Source organism: Amblyraja radiata, chromosome 13, assembly GCF_010909765.2.
Source record: "Amblyraja radiata isolate CabotCenter1 chromosome 13, sAmbRad1.1.pri, whole genome shotgun sequence".
In the NCBI taxonomy this organism is placed as follows: Eukaryota; Metazoa; Chordata; class Chondrichthyes; order Rajiformes; family Rajidae; genus Amblyraja; species Amblyraja radiata.
The window spans coordinates 45,492,815-45,510,522 of NC_045968.1; the positions used below are offsets into that span (position 1 = coordinate 45,492,815).

General features: G+C 40.2%; 1 protein-coding gene across 15 annotated transcripts in view; it reads right to left on the reverse strand.

The window, feature by feature from the left end:
• Positions 1-17,708, reverse strand: part of trip12 (thyroid hormone receptor interactor 12) — a 109,536-nt gene that overhangs the window by 53,282 nt on the left and 38,546 nt on the right. For 8 of the 15 annotated variants that reach the window (XM_033031928.1, XM_033031931.1, XM_033031939.1 and 5 more), the window contains 8 exons: positions 15,015-15,148; positions 10,522-10,605; positions 7,933-8,046; positions 7,132-7,283; positions 6,317-6,352; positions 6,133-6,228; positions 3,278-3,370; positions 528-689 (listed from right to left, as the gene is read on the reverse strand). In XM_033031928.1, coding sequence (XP_032887819.1) covers positions 528-689; positions 3,278-3,370; positions 6,133-6,228; positions 6,317-6,352; positions 7,132-7,283; positions 7,933-8,046; positions 10,522-10,605; positions 15,015-15,148 — 871 coding nt within the window. The remainder of the gene's footprint in view (positions 1-527; positions 690-3,277; positions 3,371-6,132; positions 6,229-6,316; positions 6,353-7,131; positions 7,284-7,932; positions 8,047-10,521; positions 10,606-15,014; positions 15,149-17,708) is intronic. The other 7 variants (XM_033031937.1, XM_033031934.1, XM_033031935.1 and 4 more) reach the window with 1 other exon arrangement.

Here is a 17,708-nt window from a genome sequence, read left to right on the forward strand (position 1 = left end):
ACATCATAGACAAATGGATTGCAGATTAAACAAAAATGCAGAGTTAAAATCTGAAGCTTTCTCTTATAAATGTTTGAGGAAAGCACTTGTTTTCTACCAGTTGACAGTTTGCAGCACTTAAAACCAACCCTACGAGTCTTCCATGGTTGCATTAACTAATTAGGAGTTTGTAGCACACCAAAGGAAATATGACATTTATATTTATAAACTATGCATTTAAACTCCATTTCACAAGCCAAGATTTGAAAGTTTAATTGAGCTATGTTCTCTGACTTGCAGCTTCGCTTCCTCCAAACACTGCGAACTACAAAATTAAAAATGTTTCAAGTATGGACTGATCAATTTCCTGGAAGCAATGGAGTCAGAAAATAATTGGCAGAGGAATAAAAGGGGAGGAATAAAAGTATGGAGCTACTCGCTTACAAAGCAAAACTTGGCTTGGTTTTGTACACTTTTTGCACCAAAATTACATCAAAGAGTTGCCCCCATTTTATCTGTCATTGCTAAAAGAAAAGTATCATCAGTACCTGATGGGTCAGTCTCTGAGTTAACAAGGGCAATGAATCAGCTACAAAGTGAAATTCATCAGGAGTAATACTTTGACAACAGTTTGCTGCAATTGCCAAAGCATTTCGCTGTGCATTGATGCTGAAGAATTCCAAGTACAGCAAACAATCAGCCAATCCTCCCTTTAAAACAAAAAGTATTATATTGGGAGAGGGTAGGAAGAGTTTATGAATATAATTCACAAAACAAATTCTGGAATTACATTTACTTTACAATTTATTTATAAAGATCAGAAATATTGATCTTTTGCAGATCACTGCAAGACAAACCAGTCAGGATAAGATGGGAAGTTCTTAAACTAAGCAAATACTGGATTCAATGTAAATGTACAAATTCAAATGGAGTTATTAGGTCATTATTAGGCCATTCAGCCTATCAAGTCTACTCCGCCATTCAGTCATCGCTGATCTGTCTCTCCCTCCAAACCCTATTCTCCTGACTTCTCCCTATTACCTCCGACACTATCTATCTCTGCCTTAAAAATATCCACTGACTTGGCCTCCACAGCCTTCTGTGGCAAAGAATTCCACAGATTCACCACCCTCCGAGTAAAGACATTTCTCCTCATCTTCCTAAAAGAGCATTCTTTAATTCTGAGGCCATGACCTCCAGTCCTAGACTCTCCCACTAGTACAAATATTCCACTCCACATCTCTGGACCCTCTCCAGAGCCAACACATTCTTCCACAGATATGGTGCCCAAAATCACTCAATACATGCAAAATGCAGCCTTACCAGCACCTTTTAGAGCCTCAGCATTACATCCCTGTTTTTGTAAGCAAGCCCTCTTGAAATAAACGCTAGCATTGAGTTTGCTTTCTTTACTACCAATTCGACTTGCAGATCAACCTTTTAGGAATCCTGCACCAACACTCCCTAGTCCCTTTGCACCTCCGATTTCTGGACTCTCTTCCCATTTAGAAAATAGTCTACGTCTTTATTCCTACTACCAAAATGCACGACTTCACATTTTGCTACACTATATTCCATCTACCACTTCTCAGGCCACTCTCCCAACCTGCCCAAGTCCTTCTGCAGAGTCCCTGCTTTCTCTACACGACCTGCCCTTCCACGTGTTTTCGTATCATCCGCAAACTTGGCCACAAAGCCTTCAATCCCCCTCGTCCAAATTATTAATATACAACGTGAAGAGTAGTGGCCCCAGCACCGAATCCTGCAGAATTATGCTAGTCACTGGCAGCCAACCAGAAAAAGCCCCTATATTGCCATTGTTTGTCTTCTGCCATCCAGCCAACCTGGGATCCATGCTAGTATCTGCCCTTTGATACCGTGGGTTCCCATCTTCCTGAGCAGCCTTGTGTAGCACCTTACCAAAGCATTTCTGAAAATCTAAGTAAAAATCATAGACGGACTTTCCTTTATCTGTCCTGCTGTTTACTTCTTCAAAGAATTCCAGCAAATTTGTCAAGCAAGACCTCCCCTTCACAAAGCCATGCTGACTTCAGCCTATTTTATCTTGGATTTCTAAGTACTCCGTAACCTTATCCTTTATAATGTACTCCAAAGTTGTTTCACTTAAATATCATTCGCAACATACATAAAATTGCTGGTATTAATTTTCCCCTTATTTTCAGGATTTAATTTTAAAATACCAAAATATTGCAGCTATGGCTGCTCCTGACCTTTAATTGCTCTTAATGCAAATGCACATTTCCAAGTACAGGCTATTGGCATGGCATTTTTAAATAGGCAACTCAAGAGGAATCTCCCAGTTATTAGATAATAGACAATAGGTGCAGGAGTAGGCCATTTGGCCCTTCGAGCCAGCAGTGCCATTCACTGTGATCATGGCTGATCATCCACAATCAGTACCCCGCTCCTGCCTTCTCCCCAAATCCCCTGACTCTGCTATCTTTAAGAGCTCTAACTCTCTCTTGAAAGCATCCAGAGTTGGCTTCCACTGCCTTCTGAGGCAGAGAATTCCACAGATTCACAACCCTCTGTGTGAAAAAGGTTTTCCTCATCCCTTATTCTTAAACTGTGGCCCCTGGTTCTGGACTTCCCCAACATCAGGAACATGTTTCCTGCCTCAAGCGTGTCCAAACACTTAATAATCTTATATGTTTCAATAAGACTCCCTCTCATCCTTGTAAATTCCAGAGTACACAAGCCCAGCCGCTCCATTCTATCAACTTAAGACAGTCCTGCCATCCCAGGAATTAACTCGGATGGTTTCATTGATTTGGGTGCAACTTTTCATCTGGTTGATTTGGCTTAATTGGTTCAAAGATCTTAAGGAATTAGCTAATAGCTATTGGTTAAACAAAATTTGATTGCCCCATTAAGATTTTAATTGAATTTTGCAAAAAATGAAGCCTTCAAGCATCTAGTGTAGTGTGCACATGGGTGAACAAAAGCTGAGGCTCCATTTGATTTTTGATCCACTGACTAGAGAATTCTTCCGCTGCCTAGTCCAACTTGAAAAGTGCTGGAGAAACTGTCCTGTTCAAAATGGGGGGGAAAGATTGGTAAGAAAACTGGCTGCGTACCCAAGATTCTCAGACGAGAATACAATATTTGATGTCCCCTCCCTGCAGATTGTTACCTCAGCTCATAAATTTAAGCCAGACTAGAGAGATGTCAATCCAACATGTATAGCAAGAAGCCAAGCTTCAAGGGATAGAAAGTAATTTAGGGAATAGAGCAATATCTTCCTCAGTAAACCAATGACATGCATAGCAGTACTTACAGCTTGTAGGATGGCTTTACTGTGTCTTCGTGATAACATTTCCAGAGCAGTCAATGCTTGCTCAGCTACATCAATGCACTGGATGACTTGCAGCTAGGAAGGATGAAAGTTACTTTAACAAAATGATTCGTAAGACATTTTTCATAGACAGATCAATCAAATATTTTCATACTTTAAACCTTAGTTGTTCTTTAAAGGTGCTCTGCAAAATTAAAATGTAAACCAAAACACAACATGATTACTTAAATCATTCTTTACTTCAATTGGCTTTGTACATCTTGAACAGATTTTTGGCAGGTTGCCAATTTTAAAAGGCTATACGAATCATTGTAATGCAAGTAAATTGCTACCACCTCAAAATACTGAACTTGCAGCCTATTTAGAAACGTTGCTGGTTACAAAATAAAAAATCCAAATGTAGTCTAAAACTAAATAATTAAAATTTCACGATCAGTGCTAAGAGTAGAGACAAAATTCTGAAATCACTGTCACAGTTCCAGGCGGCAGCTCGCCACCACCTTATCAAGGGCAATTAGGGATGAGCAATTACATTTGGCTCAGCTTGAATAGAAAGTGGCCACTCAAAATGAAAAGCCTTTCATTCTGAAATCCAGTCCGTAAATCCACTGAATGGTTCCCCAAGGTGACAAATGGAGAAACAACTGCCTCCTGCAGATCTTAATGGATAGGTTGATGTCATCTTTTCCATGGTTTGTTACCATATCTTTTGTTAAGGCCAGAGGATCTAGTGTGGATGTTACTTCTCATAAGCTCTCTACAATATTACCATTCCAAGATGTGAAAAGTCCTTGGAGCAAATCCAGAGAGTCAATGATTAGAAAACCACCGGTTAAAATTTGTTAGCATGGAGGACACGATTTTTCCAAGACATGGAAAAAGAAATCAGTTGAGATTCAATTTAGCTGAGAATCATTTTTCCACATTGGAAATTAAATTGTAGATTCACGGAATGGCAAAAAAAAATAATCAAGATAGCACAAAAATATCTTAACCAGCAAATCAAGAAATCGTAAATGAGAGATTTCCATGCTGAATGGAGCTGGAGGGGAAAGGGAAAGTTAAACACAGGAGTGAAGCGATCATTTCACAAAAGCCATGTTCTAAATACATCCTTTTTAGACCATGTATTTAAAAAATAAATGTTTCCAACTTTGAAAACACCAATTTATGAACAAATTCATTTCTACTAGAAAAATAAATGCTGGGAATTAAACAACATTGAGAGAATAATTTGGAAAAGCTGCATTTGACTAACTTTTCAGGTCAATGACCTGAAATCAAAGCTGATTTTGAACATTTTGTTAAAAGGTTATTGGCCACAAAAAAAAAACATTTCTCCTGACAGATGTTGCCCAGCCTGTTAAATATTTCCAGAATTTTGTTTAGCCTATGAAGTTCACATAGATAATGCTCAAAAGCACCAAACTGCAATCAAGAGACATAAAAATAAAGAGAACCCTTGTAACATAAAGTATCACTGGATATATATATATTTTAAATCTATGGAATCGGGCAACAACAACACTATTCAATACAACAATCAACATTGATAAAATCTTCAACATAAAATACATCAAAATACTTTGCAGCAGAGTTGAATATGATTTAGCATGAACATGACTAAAGTTATGTCTGTTGAAGGGATAAAGGTGGGTGAGGGAAACCAGTGTCAAGTGGAGGAATGAAATTTGAATTAAAATGCATAAAACTTGTTGCTAAAAAATGTTAGTATTGTATTATATTTGCTGATGGAATGTCAAAACTTGACAGATGCAGTTTAGAAGCAGTATCTGGAAAAAATGCTTGACATTTCACAGAACAGTGTGCAACATTAACAGACCCTCTGCCTGCATGGGATCCATATTCCTCCCTTCTCTACATATTCATGTGCCTACAAACGCCACTATCATAACTGCTTCCGCCACTACCCCTAGCAGCACATTTCCAGGTACCAATCTCTCCATGTGATAAACAAACTTGCCATGCACATCTCATTTAAATTTGATTGAGGCAATCGAATTACAAAGTCAGGATTTGACATTAGCAAAATTAGTCTTAATAAATTGTAATAAAAATTTGAAATTTTAAGGGCAAAACCCTCAAAATGCTTGGACACAGAAATTCATTACTTAAGAGTTCAGAAAGATGTCGCGTTTTCACATATTTTCTAATGATAGAAGATTTCAGCCCATTGAGTACACGCTGGCTCACAAAGCAACCCTGTTCTCCCAACTTTACCTGCAGGATTCTTATCAATTCCTCCAAATTCTACCACTCATGTTCACGGAGGTTAATTTAAAGTGACCTACTAACCTATGCAATTTACAATAGTGGAAAGAGGTTATCTGGATTCATTTTAGGAAAATGAAAAGATTACAAAAGATAACTTGCAAGGGAAGTAATGAAACATTTGGGTGTAGTAATCTTGTCTCAAATGCATCTCCAAAGCTGTTGATGCAAAACTAAAAGAAGAAATCCAGAGAAAAATCAGGAGTATCTTGGGTACCTAGCTATCGCGAAAGCAGTGACAATTGCTCCCAACATATTTTCCGCAAGCAATTTTTGTCTATTAAGCGAGTCAGAGACAATCACTGGAATTACTTGGCATTTTAGACCTCCAAAAAAAAACAATTGTGTGGAAGCAATGCCAGTCAGATCAGTCTTCAAACAGTGCAAGGTCTGGAAAATGTAGTTTTACATGAGGGCATGGGAAAGCAGGTCAGGAGGTATCATTTGTTTAAAATATTAATTTACACTCATCACTTTGGCATGAGTATAAAAGGTAACAAAGGGACGAGGATGATTGTGACATATTTGCAACTGGTCTATCTCACCTTTTCAAGGAAGACTGGAATGGCATCAACAACCACAGCCGATGACCTAGGTAGAGCTTCCATCATGTAAGTCAATGCTCTGCAAGCGTGGTTCATCTGTCATAATAAAATTAAGCAAAACACTTTAATAAATGAATAATGACTGGAAAATGTTTGATCAACTCTACCAGTGTAAAATACTTACAATGTCAAAGTTGTGCTCCATTTGCAACAAAGTTATCTATAAAGAAATAAGGAAAGTTATTAACAATGATAATTGATGTATATATTTCAACGGTCAAGGGCATACACAAAATTAGAAATTGTATGAAATGGTGAATACAGAAGCAGTAAAAACACTAGGCTATTTAACCCAAGACTGCTCCACCTTTCAATGAAACAGTGCGATCTAACTCCATATCCTTTAACAAGAAACTCAAGACTTAAAAATAAAATTTTGCCTATGAGGTGCTACAAATTCATATCAACCTGCATCCTCTCCATATAGAAATGGTTTCTATCATTGAGCTTAAAAACTGCATACCATTTCCGATCAAAGTTCAAAAGATTTGTATTTCTAACAAAAACTCACTGCTTCAGTTGCTTCACTTTAACGTTATCTCAACTATGCTCAACAAAAATAACACACGTACTTGGTAGTTCCCACCCACTGTTAAAACCAGAGATGGTCATTCTTAGAGCTTTGACAACATGTAGTTCGTTCAGTCAACTCAATGATACATAGTTAAAAGACCAAATGCCAGATAAAAACCAAAATTCACATCGGGTCTCCAACTTAATATAGGTACACATGAAAATTACCCCTCTGTAAAACTAAAATGTCAAGAATCAAATACATCCATTGGTTCGGGCTTCAGGTGATACTAGTGCCCTGAACTGAAATTAGAAAATCCTTCCTGGAACTCGCGTTATTTTTAAGTAGAATGTTATGGAAATGGAAAATATTGCGGCAATCCAGCTTTTGAGCGTAAAATTAGACATTTTATTTAAGATTCCTACCAATGCTGGGACAACACTCTTCACTGGAAATCCTCCCAGGGTTTCTTCATTTCCCATTACCAATAACTGGCACATTTCAATAACTGCTTGAAGTTGCTGGCTCTCATCTCCAGTAGCCTGTAGACCCTGTAGAAGCTGCTGTGCCTTGGAACCTTAAAAATAAAATGAAGTTCAACTCCAACGGTGTAAATTAATTACTATTAAAGCTGCATTTTGTTGCCACAAGATCACTGTTCAACAAGATCAAAGTCCGACAATAGTTCAGATTAGCTATGCCGACGAGGCCGAAGAATGTAATATCAACTGTAATACATTTTTCAACTGCCCAGACTGAAATCAAACTAAAAGTCTGTCACTGTTGAGCTATGACCAGAAATTTAGAATAAACTACTTCATTAAAGCAGACTGATGTCATGACAAAATAATGTAAAAAGTTTCAAATTGAAATTAGCGATGCCAATTCCAAAATATATAAATTCTCAAAACAAAAAATAAAAATTTAATCTGCAAACTTTGTACATTTTATTGAAAGCATAGCTGGCGTGCAAATTGGATGGTGTTAAAGAAAGAAATCGCATCAGCAAGAATATGTACATTCTTTGACTGAACACCGTGGTATATTATTGCAGCAAACTAAAATTTGACTCATGACAATTATTGACCCTAGATTAATTAAGGCAGAGACTTGACATTCAGAGAGGATTGTTCATCCATACAAACATCAAAATTACAACATTTTATAAGTTTAACTGATAAATGTAAGTTCAATTATTCTATGACTTATATATCTACATTACTCACTTGCTCCACTTCCAATTGTTCTATGAAAAAGTTGGGACATTCGTGGACCAAGAGGACCAAAAAGGTGGGGTGGAAGGCCACGTGCCTCCAATAAAGCTGGAAGACAATGACAAGCTTTGATCTGGTAAAGCATTTAAGTACAATAGTGTTCAGTTCACTGGGAACTCTAGAATTACACACTATTTTTATTTTTATTGGAAGTGTATAGTTCAGCAAGTTTCTACAGGTAAGCCCAGAAATCTGTAGGAATACGTCCTTGCCATTGATGGGTGGCAAGCATACTATACTTACCAAGTAGTGCAAAATAATTCCCATCTGGTTTGCACATAGTTATCAACACATAACCAGCAACACCAGCCCAAGTTAGTATTACATGCACCAAAACAGAAACTATTTCACTTTTGGGAGAATGTAACAAAGTGTGAAAACACAGATTTAAAAATATCAAGAGATGGGGAAAAACTTCTATTTAATATTTTAAACTTCACTGTGAGCCTGCCCGAAGAGAAAAACAGTGTCTTCACCACAAGAATCTTTAATTATGCAAAGCAACTCAAATATTGTATCAAAGTTTTTGCCCCAAGATCTGGTGTGATACGAGTCAAGTCAAGAGTCAAGAGAGTTTTATTGTCATATGACCCAGATAGAACAATGAAATTCTTACTTGCTACAGCACAACAGAATATGTAATCATAATAAATAATAACAAAAACTCAGGAAAAAACAACAGTGCAATAATAATAATAATAATGAGTATTGTAGTTCATGGCTATGAGGTTGTAGTGTTTAATAGCCTGATGGTTGTAGGGAAGAAGCTGTTTGTGAACCTGGACGTTACAGTTCTCAGGCTCCTGTACCTTCTTCCTGATGACAGTGGTGAGATGAGTGTGTGGCCAGGATGGTGTGGGTCTTTGATGACGTTGGCTGCCTTTGAGGCAGCAACTACAATAGATCCCTTCGATGGCGGGGAGGTCAGAGCCGGTGATGGCCTGGGCAGTGTTTACAACTTTTTGCAGTCTTTTCCGCTCCTGGGCGTTCAAGTTTCCGAACCAGGCCATGATGCAACCAGCCAGTATGCTCTCTACTGTACACCTGTAGATGTTCAAGAGAATCGTCTTTCACATACCGAATACCGAATCCTCTTTCACATACCGAATCTCTGTAATCTTCTCAGGAAGTAGAGGCGTTGATGTGCTTTCATTATGATTGCATCAGTGTGCTGGGTCCAGGAAAGATCATCGGAGTTTTGTTTTTGACTCCATCATCCCATTGAGGTAAACAGGATTGTGGGTCCTCAACCTTCCTCTTCCAAAGTTCACAATCAGTTCTTTGGTTTTGCTGATATTGAGAGCCAGGTTGTGGTGCTGCACCATATGGTTAGTCGGTCGATCTCACTTCTATACTCCGACTCATCACCATCTGTAATTCATCCCACAACGATGGTGCCGTCAGCGAACTTGAAAATGGAGTTTGCGCTATGTCCGGCTACGCAGTATCATGGGTATAGAGCGAGTAAAGCAGGGGACTGAGTATGCAGCCTTGAGGTGCTCCCGTACTGATTATCACTGAGGATGAAGTGTTTCTGCCAATTCGAACAGACTGCGGTCTGTGAATGAGGAAGTCGAGGATCCAATTGCAGAGGGATGCGCAGAGACCCAGTTCCGTGAGTTTTGTAACCAGCTTGGAGGGGATGATGGTATTGAATCCCGAGCTATAATCTATAAACAACATCCTGACGCAAGTGTTTTTATTGTCCAAGTGGTCCAGTGCGGAGTGGACAGCCAGTGAGATGGCATCGTCCGTGGACGTATTGTGACGGTAGGCGAACTGTAGTGGGTCGAGGTTCTTATTGAGGTAGTGGTTGATATGCCCCATAACCAACCTCTCAAAGCACTTCATTACCATAGACATTAGTGCCACTGGTCGATAGTCATTGAGGCACATCACCTTACTCTTCTTGGGCATAACATGCTCTACAGAGAGACATTTAATGAGTTTCCATTACCAGAGGAATGAAATTCTGTTGCAACTCTGTTCTATGATTTGTTCCCCATTTTGATGTAGCACATCAGGTAAGTTGCTGCTAAATGTGAAATCATTACACCCTCAGGTAAAATTATAGTTTTATGATCCGATTTTGATTTGGAATTAATAAATGAAATGCGCTGTCAGCTTGACACGCAGATAGAAAATTTGAAAATATCTTCCACCGTCCAAGCTTATTAGATTGAGACACTTCAGACCAAATTCAGAAACAATTGTCTGCATCAACAACGATAAACTTTGACCATAAAATGCCAAATCCAAAGAGGCTGGCTATTATATAATGACATTTCTCTTTCATATCGACAGCCTTTCCCACATTTTATGGGCTCTAATCCTATTTTCATGCACAGCTATTGCATTCCAAAAACATTTCAAACTGAACCATTTGGATATGGCACCTCTACCCAAAAGATGTGTAAAGCATTCTCTACACCTAAAATGTACTCATTGATGGCATGGCATTTTCCGGCTTCACATTAAGTAAATTTATTTAACTATTTGATGCAAAGCTTTATTAATACATGGTGCCGAGGGATTTCTTACCTTGTAATCGGCCCATCTCCGAATCATCTGACTCGCTCTCTCCAGAGGTTGGCATTCCCACGGCTCCGGCAACAGAACTAGACGCTGCAATTAACAAAACAGTCATTACATTTTGCTGATGAAATCTTCACAATAATTGAAGTTATAAATAATGCTCTGTCCATTGGAGACTCCATTACAACATTTCAGAGAATAAATAGATTGCACATGGGAAACAATCTTTGCCATTTTTCCTCAGTTTGATTCTCCAACTGGATGCAATAATTATTCAAATTTTAAAATGTATTTAGTTTTAAACACCCAACACACAACCAGAGACAAGTATCATTATATATTCAATATTTAACAATTTCACTGACAAAGTAAATTGTAAATCATTACCACAAGCCCCTGGTAATACCCGGAATATTTCAGCAGACAGTACTGTTAACAGCTTGTCCAGAAAACAGTTGATCACACAAGTTGATCTATTGCTTGTGATTATCTTCCAGTACAGGAACAACCACCCCAAAATGCATAGCTCACTGTGATAAAAGCAATCGGCACGGCTTCCAATCCTTAAATATGGCTTTTCAAACTTAATCTACAGTGCCCTCCATGATGTTTGGGACAAAGACCCATCATTTATTTGAAATGAATTGAATTGAATTGAATCCTTTATTTGTCATTCAGACCTTTCGGTCTGAACGAAATGCTGTTGCCTGCAGCCATACATGTAATAATAACAAAACACAATAAACACAAATTAACATCCACCACAGTGAGTTCACCAAACACCTCCTCACTGTGATGGAGGCAAAAGTCTTAGAGTTACTGTCTCTTCCCTCCTCTTCTCCCTCTGCGCCGAGGCGATACCCCACCGGGCGATGGCATCAGTCCCGCGGTTCAAGCTCCGCGGCCCGGGGGGTGGTCGAAGCTGCCCGCAGTGTTGCAACGGGTGCTCCGGAAAACAGGCACCAGCCTGTGACCTGCGAGCTCCCGACATTGTCCTCCATTGGCCCGCAGCCAAGCCCCGGATCCAGGTCGCCGCCGCCAGAACGCCGCCTCAGCCGCCATAGCACCGTCTCCGCCCCGCACCGGGCTGCCCACAAGGCAGCGTCTCAGCCCCGCACCGGGCTGCTCACACGGGAGCGCCTTCCAGCCAGTAGCCGTGCCGGCCGCACAGGAGTGTCTCAGCCCCGCACCGTTCGCCCTCACCGGAGCGCCGAGTCGTGCCGCTACCCGGACGTCGCCACAGCTCGAAGACGGCCAGCCTCGCGTTGGTGAGTCCTGGCTGGCTCTACCTCCGGACCCTCGAGGTCGGTCGCAGGTTGGAGGCCGCCAGCTCCGCCATTAGGCCTCAGCGCAGACGGGGGAAGAGAAGGGGGATACGACAAAAAGTCGCATTCCCCCGAAGGGAGATACAGAAAGCTCTGTTTCACCCTCCCCCCACACACATAACACCACCTAATAACCAAAAAATGTACTAAACTAGACAAAAAAAAACAACATAAAAAGTAAAAACAGACAGACTGCAGGCGAGCCGCAGCTGTATCACAGCGCCGCCACTTCCGGATTTGCCTCTGTACTACACAATTTGAGATTTGTAATAGAAAAACAAAAACAAAAAAACACATGTGGTTAAAGTGCACATTGTCAGATTTTTATACATTTTGGTTTCACCATGTAGAAATTACAGCAGTGTTTATACATAGTTCCCCCATTTCAGGGCACCATAATGTTTGGGACACAGCAACGTCATGTAAATGAAAGTAGTCATGTTTAGTATTTTGTTGCATATCAGTTGCATGCAATGACTACTTGAGGTCTGCAATTCATGGACATCACCAGTTGCTGGGTGCCTTCTCTGGTGATGCTCTGCCAGCAGAGCTGCCAAGTTTTGTCAGAGCATTTCAGTATTCTAGTACCTGAAAATCACAATTTTGCTGAGGAAATCAGTATTGTTACGCAATGCCATTTTGCGGAAAAAAGTGTTATTTTTTATGTGCGGTCATACCCATGTAAGAGTACAAGAATGCATAACTTTGCTACCAATTGACATGTCATCTACGCACCTAATTTGACAGTGCATTCATTGCCATCTCTTTATATACTGCTCTTTGAACAGCTGCTTCCTGCTTTTAGCACCAGATGATGATGTAGAAGCCATTTTGGAAGCCTCCCTCTCCCTCCCTCCCTCCGTTTCCCTCCCTCCCTCTCCCTCTTTCCCTCCCCCTCCCTTATTCCCTCTTTTATTCCCTCCCTCTCTCCCTCGCCCCTAACAGTCTGACCAATAGTGCTGTGGCCATAGCTTTATGTGTAAAGCACTCCAGCTGGGAGCGCTATTTTTAGAACCCATAGCGCTGTTCATTTAAATTCCCACATTAAACTGACAGCCCTGTTTAAACCTGGAGCGGGACAGGCAGATCAAAGCTTCCAGATCTTGAAATTTAAAATACTTATAATCTGCTATAATTTTTAGAGTTACAGTATGACTTTTTATATCCTTGCATTTAAGCAGCAAGATGAAACAGGAAGTCGGGCTGATCTTTAAAAAATCCATATTTTACAAAGCAAATCCGTACATCCGTATTCTGATCGCATTTCCATACAAACTAAGGAAAATCCGTACTACTTTACAGTTCTGTGCCAGGGCTGTATTGCAGCCATCTTTAGCTTATGCTTATTTTGGGGGATAGTCCCCTTCAGTTTTATCTTCAGCATATAAAAGGCATGCTCAATTGGGTTCAGACCGGGTGAATGACTTGGCCACTCAAGAATTGACCATTTTTTAAGCTTTGAAAAACTCCTTTGTTGCTTTAGCAGTATGTCTGGGATCATTGTCTTGCTGTAGAATGAACCACCGGCCAATGAGTTTTGAGACGTTTGTTTGAACTTGAGCAGATAGGATGTGTCTTACACTTCAGAATTCATTATGCTACTACCATCAGCAGCTGCATCAATGAAGATAAGTGAGCCAGTACCTTCAGCAGCCATACATTCCCAGGCCATGACACCCCCACCACCGTGTTTCACAGATGAGGTGGTATGCTTTGGATCTTGGGGAGTTCCATCTCTCCTCCATAATTTGCTCTTGCCATCACTCTGATACAAGTTAATCTTCGTCTCATCTGTCCACAAGACCTTTTTCCAGAACTGTGGTTGCTCTTTTAAGTGCTTCTTTGCAAACTGTAACCTGGCCATCCTATCTTTGCAGTTAACCAGTGGTTTGCATCTTGCAGTGTAGCCTCTGTATTTCTGTTCATGAAGTCTTCTGCGGACAGTGGTCATTGACAAATCCACACCTGACTCCTGTAGAGTGTTCCGATCTGTCGGACAGGTATTTGGGGGGTTTTCTTTATTATATTCTTCTATCATCAGCTGTGGAGGTCTTCCTTAGCCTGCCAGTCCATTTGCAATTAGTAAGCTCACCAGTGCTCTCTTTCTTCTTGATGATGTTCCAAACAGTTGATTTTGGTACGCCTAAGGTTTGGCTGATGTCTCTATCAGTTTTATTCTTGTTTCAGTCTCATAATGGCTTCTTGGACTTTCATTGGCACAACTTTGGTCCTCATGTTGATAATTGATAAACAGCAATAAAAATTTCCAAAGGTGATGGAAAGGCTGGTGGAAAAACTAGGTGCAGAGAGCTCTTATACCTGCATTAAGGAGGCAATGAATCGCACCTGAGCAATTACAAACGGCTGTGAAGCCATGTGTCCCAAACATTATGGTGCCCTGAAATGGGGGGTGGGGGGGGGGGGGCTATGTATAAACACAGCTGTAATTTCTACATGGTGAAACCAAAATGTATAACATGGCCTTTAATAAAATCTGACAATGTGCACTTTAACCACATGTGATTTTTTTCTATTACAAATCTCAAATTGTGTACAGAGGGAAATAAATAAAAGTCGGGTCTTTGTCCCAAACATTATGGATGGCACTGAATACTTGAGAAATTAGCCAGAAGAACTTCCTGGCTCGTAAAAGATGCAACTCCTGTTCAAGAGAAAACTATATAGAACCAAAATATGAATGATATGGTCCTCTGAAAATATTTAATTGAAGTTGATGTTAACATGTAACACACCAACATCAAAAATGAAACCATTTCATCGAGCCACAGTGCAGTAATGATTAAGATTTATACTGGCATAAATGGCATTATTGCTTGGTAATGGCACTTTCTAGTTCCAAATGTCTTATAACCTATAATCTATGATGGACCAAGAATCAAGACATCCAATGGAAATCTAAAGGTAGATTTGTTATTTGGGTTAAATGCACAGATCCAACTTGAGTAAAGAATTTCAGGCATTAAGAAGATCAAACATTTAGCAACAGTCTAAAAAAATGTTCAAAAGCGTACAAGACTGTCACACTCCATTTAAAGAAAACCATGAATATTATGCACAGGCTTCTGAATTTTTGATTTAGAAAGTAAGGTTTCCTTTTATGTCGAGACTGATTTGGATTCATTCATCAGTACCCGTCACCAATAAAGTTCTTACCCGATGCTCCTTGAGGTACGTCTTCTGTGCGTGCAGAAGAATTTGCTCCATCCTGGTTGTTATCAGGATCTGCCATCTTCTCCTGTCGGCGAGCCTCAGATGCTCCTCTTTTGCCCAGGCCAGAGCCTCGCCGACTGGTTTTGTGGAAGAGAAAATAAAGTCAATTAAACTCTGAACTGCAAACATCTCTGGAATTAAGTTGGTTCTGATACAGATCATTAAGTCCTAAATTCACACAGCAGCAGATTTAGTAATTCAACACCTCAAAGGGAAATTGATAGGACAGTGAAGCACTGCAGACCAATCTGTTAATAATGCTCATATGGGATATTATCAAAGTGGACTACTCTTCTCACTTTGGATGCCCCAAGGTTTTTCTAGCCAAGTCAAGTCATTTAAAATTCAATCACTGGTGCAGAAAATGTGACATCTGATTTGCACTGTCACACTGTGCTTCTGCAGACAGCAGTGGTAAGGACAAGATCATCTTTTCAAACTGCTGTTGGTTGGGGAGTAAATAGGAATAACTGAGTCATTGGGACTTTTCAACATAGCATTTAGTCCCGACCTGAAACGTTGTCTGTTCATTTCTAGATGCTGCCGGACCCCAGAGATCCGCAGATCAAGATGCTCAAGATTCCAGCATCTGTAGCCACCTGCATCGAGAATTTGCTGAGGTATTTCATATAGTGAAAAGGGGCCACCTTCTTGATGCGATATCAACCTTTGAGGCCATACACATAGGAATTCTTAGTTGCGTGATCTCCTTTCAGTTCTGGTCAAGCTAGTTTACAAGTTATAAGCAAGCTGTTCATATTCACTGTGGTCCTCCCATTGCAAACAATTTAACCATTTATTGCTAACACAGCACTCCAAATACATTAGGCATAGCTTTTCACACTTCTTGGAGACCTGGATGTCAGGATTCAAGACCAATTCGTTGCATTCTTTTTCTCCCTCGTTTATCGATTTTTAAGGATTAAAAAGTGCCAAATTTCATTTGTCTTCCTGGTCTAAATTCTGTAACATTTCAGAACTATACTAACATGACCTCTAGTAATTCTAGATTACATAATGCGCTTTGGCAATGCAGCTAGTCAACAGCAGATGCAAACTGGCAAGCACTGTTCACAAAGAATCCAACTGCCCAACATTGATTACATCCAAGATAGTTTATAATAGATGAAGAATATTCAAGATTCAAGAGAGTTTGTCATGTGACCAAGATAGGACAATGAAATTCTTGCTTTGTTTCAGCACAACAGAATATGGTAGGCATGAATACAGAACAGATCAGTGTGTCCATATACCATTATATAAATATATACACACATGAATAAATAAACAGATAAAGTGCAAATAAACAGATAATGGGCTATTAATGTTCAGAGTTTTGTTTGAGTTGAGTTTAACAGCCTGATGGCTGTGGGGATGGAGCTATTCCTGAACCTGGACGTTGCAGTCTTCAGACTCCTGTACCTTCTACCTGAAGGTAGCGGGGTGATGTGTGTGGCCAGGATGATGTGGGTCCTTGATGATGCTGCCAGTCTTTTTGAGGCAGTGACTGCGATAGATCCCCTCGATGGTAGGGAGGTCAGAGCCGATGATGGACTGGGCAGTATTTACTACTTTTTGTAGTATTTTCCGCTCCTGGCACTCAAGTTGCCGAACCAAGCCACGATGCAACTGGTCAGCATGCTCTCTACTGTGCCCCTGTAGAAGTTAGAGAGAGTCCTCCTTGACATACCGACTCCCCGTAATCTTCTCAGGAAGTAGAGACGCTGATTTGCTTTCTTTATAATTGCATCAGTATTCTTGGACCAGGCGAGATCTTCAGAGATGTGCACGCCCAGGAATTTGAAGCTCTTGACCCTTTCCACCATCGACCCAATATTTAACATTGTCAAAACGTTTTGCAAGTAAACATGCAAATATTCAGCATAGTTTGATTTTGACCTCACAATTGATTGTTGGTTTTCTTACAACACCACAAAAAAAAATAGAAATCCAGTCGTAGGCATTTAGCTCCTTGTTCATTCTTTGGTATTAAAACCACAGCTGATCGTTTTTTTTTTTACCTCAGCACCGCATTTCTCTACAAAACACATAGCCCCATTCGTTTAATAGCTAAAACACTACGGACTTTTATCTTGAACATTGAGCAACTAATCCACCACAACCCAGTTGGATAGAAATTTTCAGAGACTTATTACTATCTGAATGAAGATTTTGCCATTGAGTGTAGAAAAGCATCACCTCTCCTATCCTGCCAAGCCCCCAACAAACTTTGAACATTTCGAAGATATCTCTTTTTTTCAAATTTGAGTATAGGCACAGCCCACATCATCTCTCTGCATAAGACCAACAAACATGTCAGCAGATAATCAACCAAATTTACACTGCATGGCTTTTGTCACAAGTAAATCCTTCTTAAGGGAAGAAAAAGGTAACTGATAAAATCAAATCGAAACAAAAATGCTTATAATATTCTTATAGCAGCTATGGAGTAGCTCTGGTCAAAGTTATTTAACGTGGTGCAATGGCGCCTGTTGCATCTGCATCCACCACCCCAGGTCCTCGCTTTGTGGTAGCTGCAAATCCATGCCCAATGGAATGTTCTTCAAGAGTCTTTTGCTGCTCGTTCTCTTCCCGCCTCTGCACTGCACTCTGCCTATCAACCGCCACCACAGACAC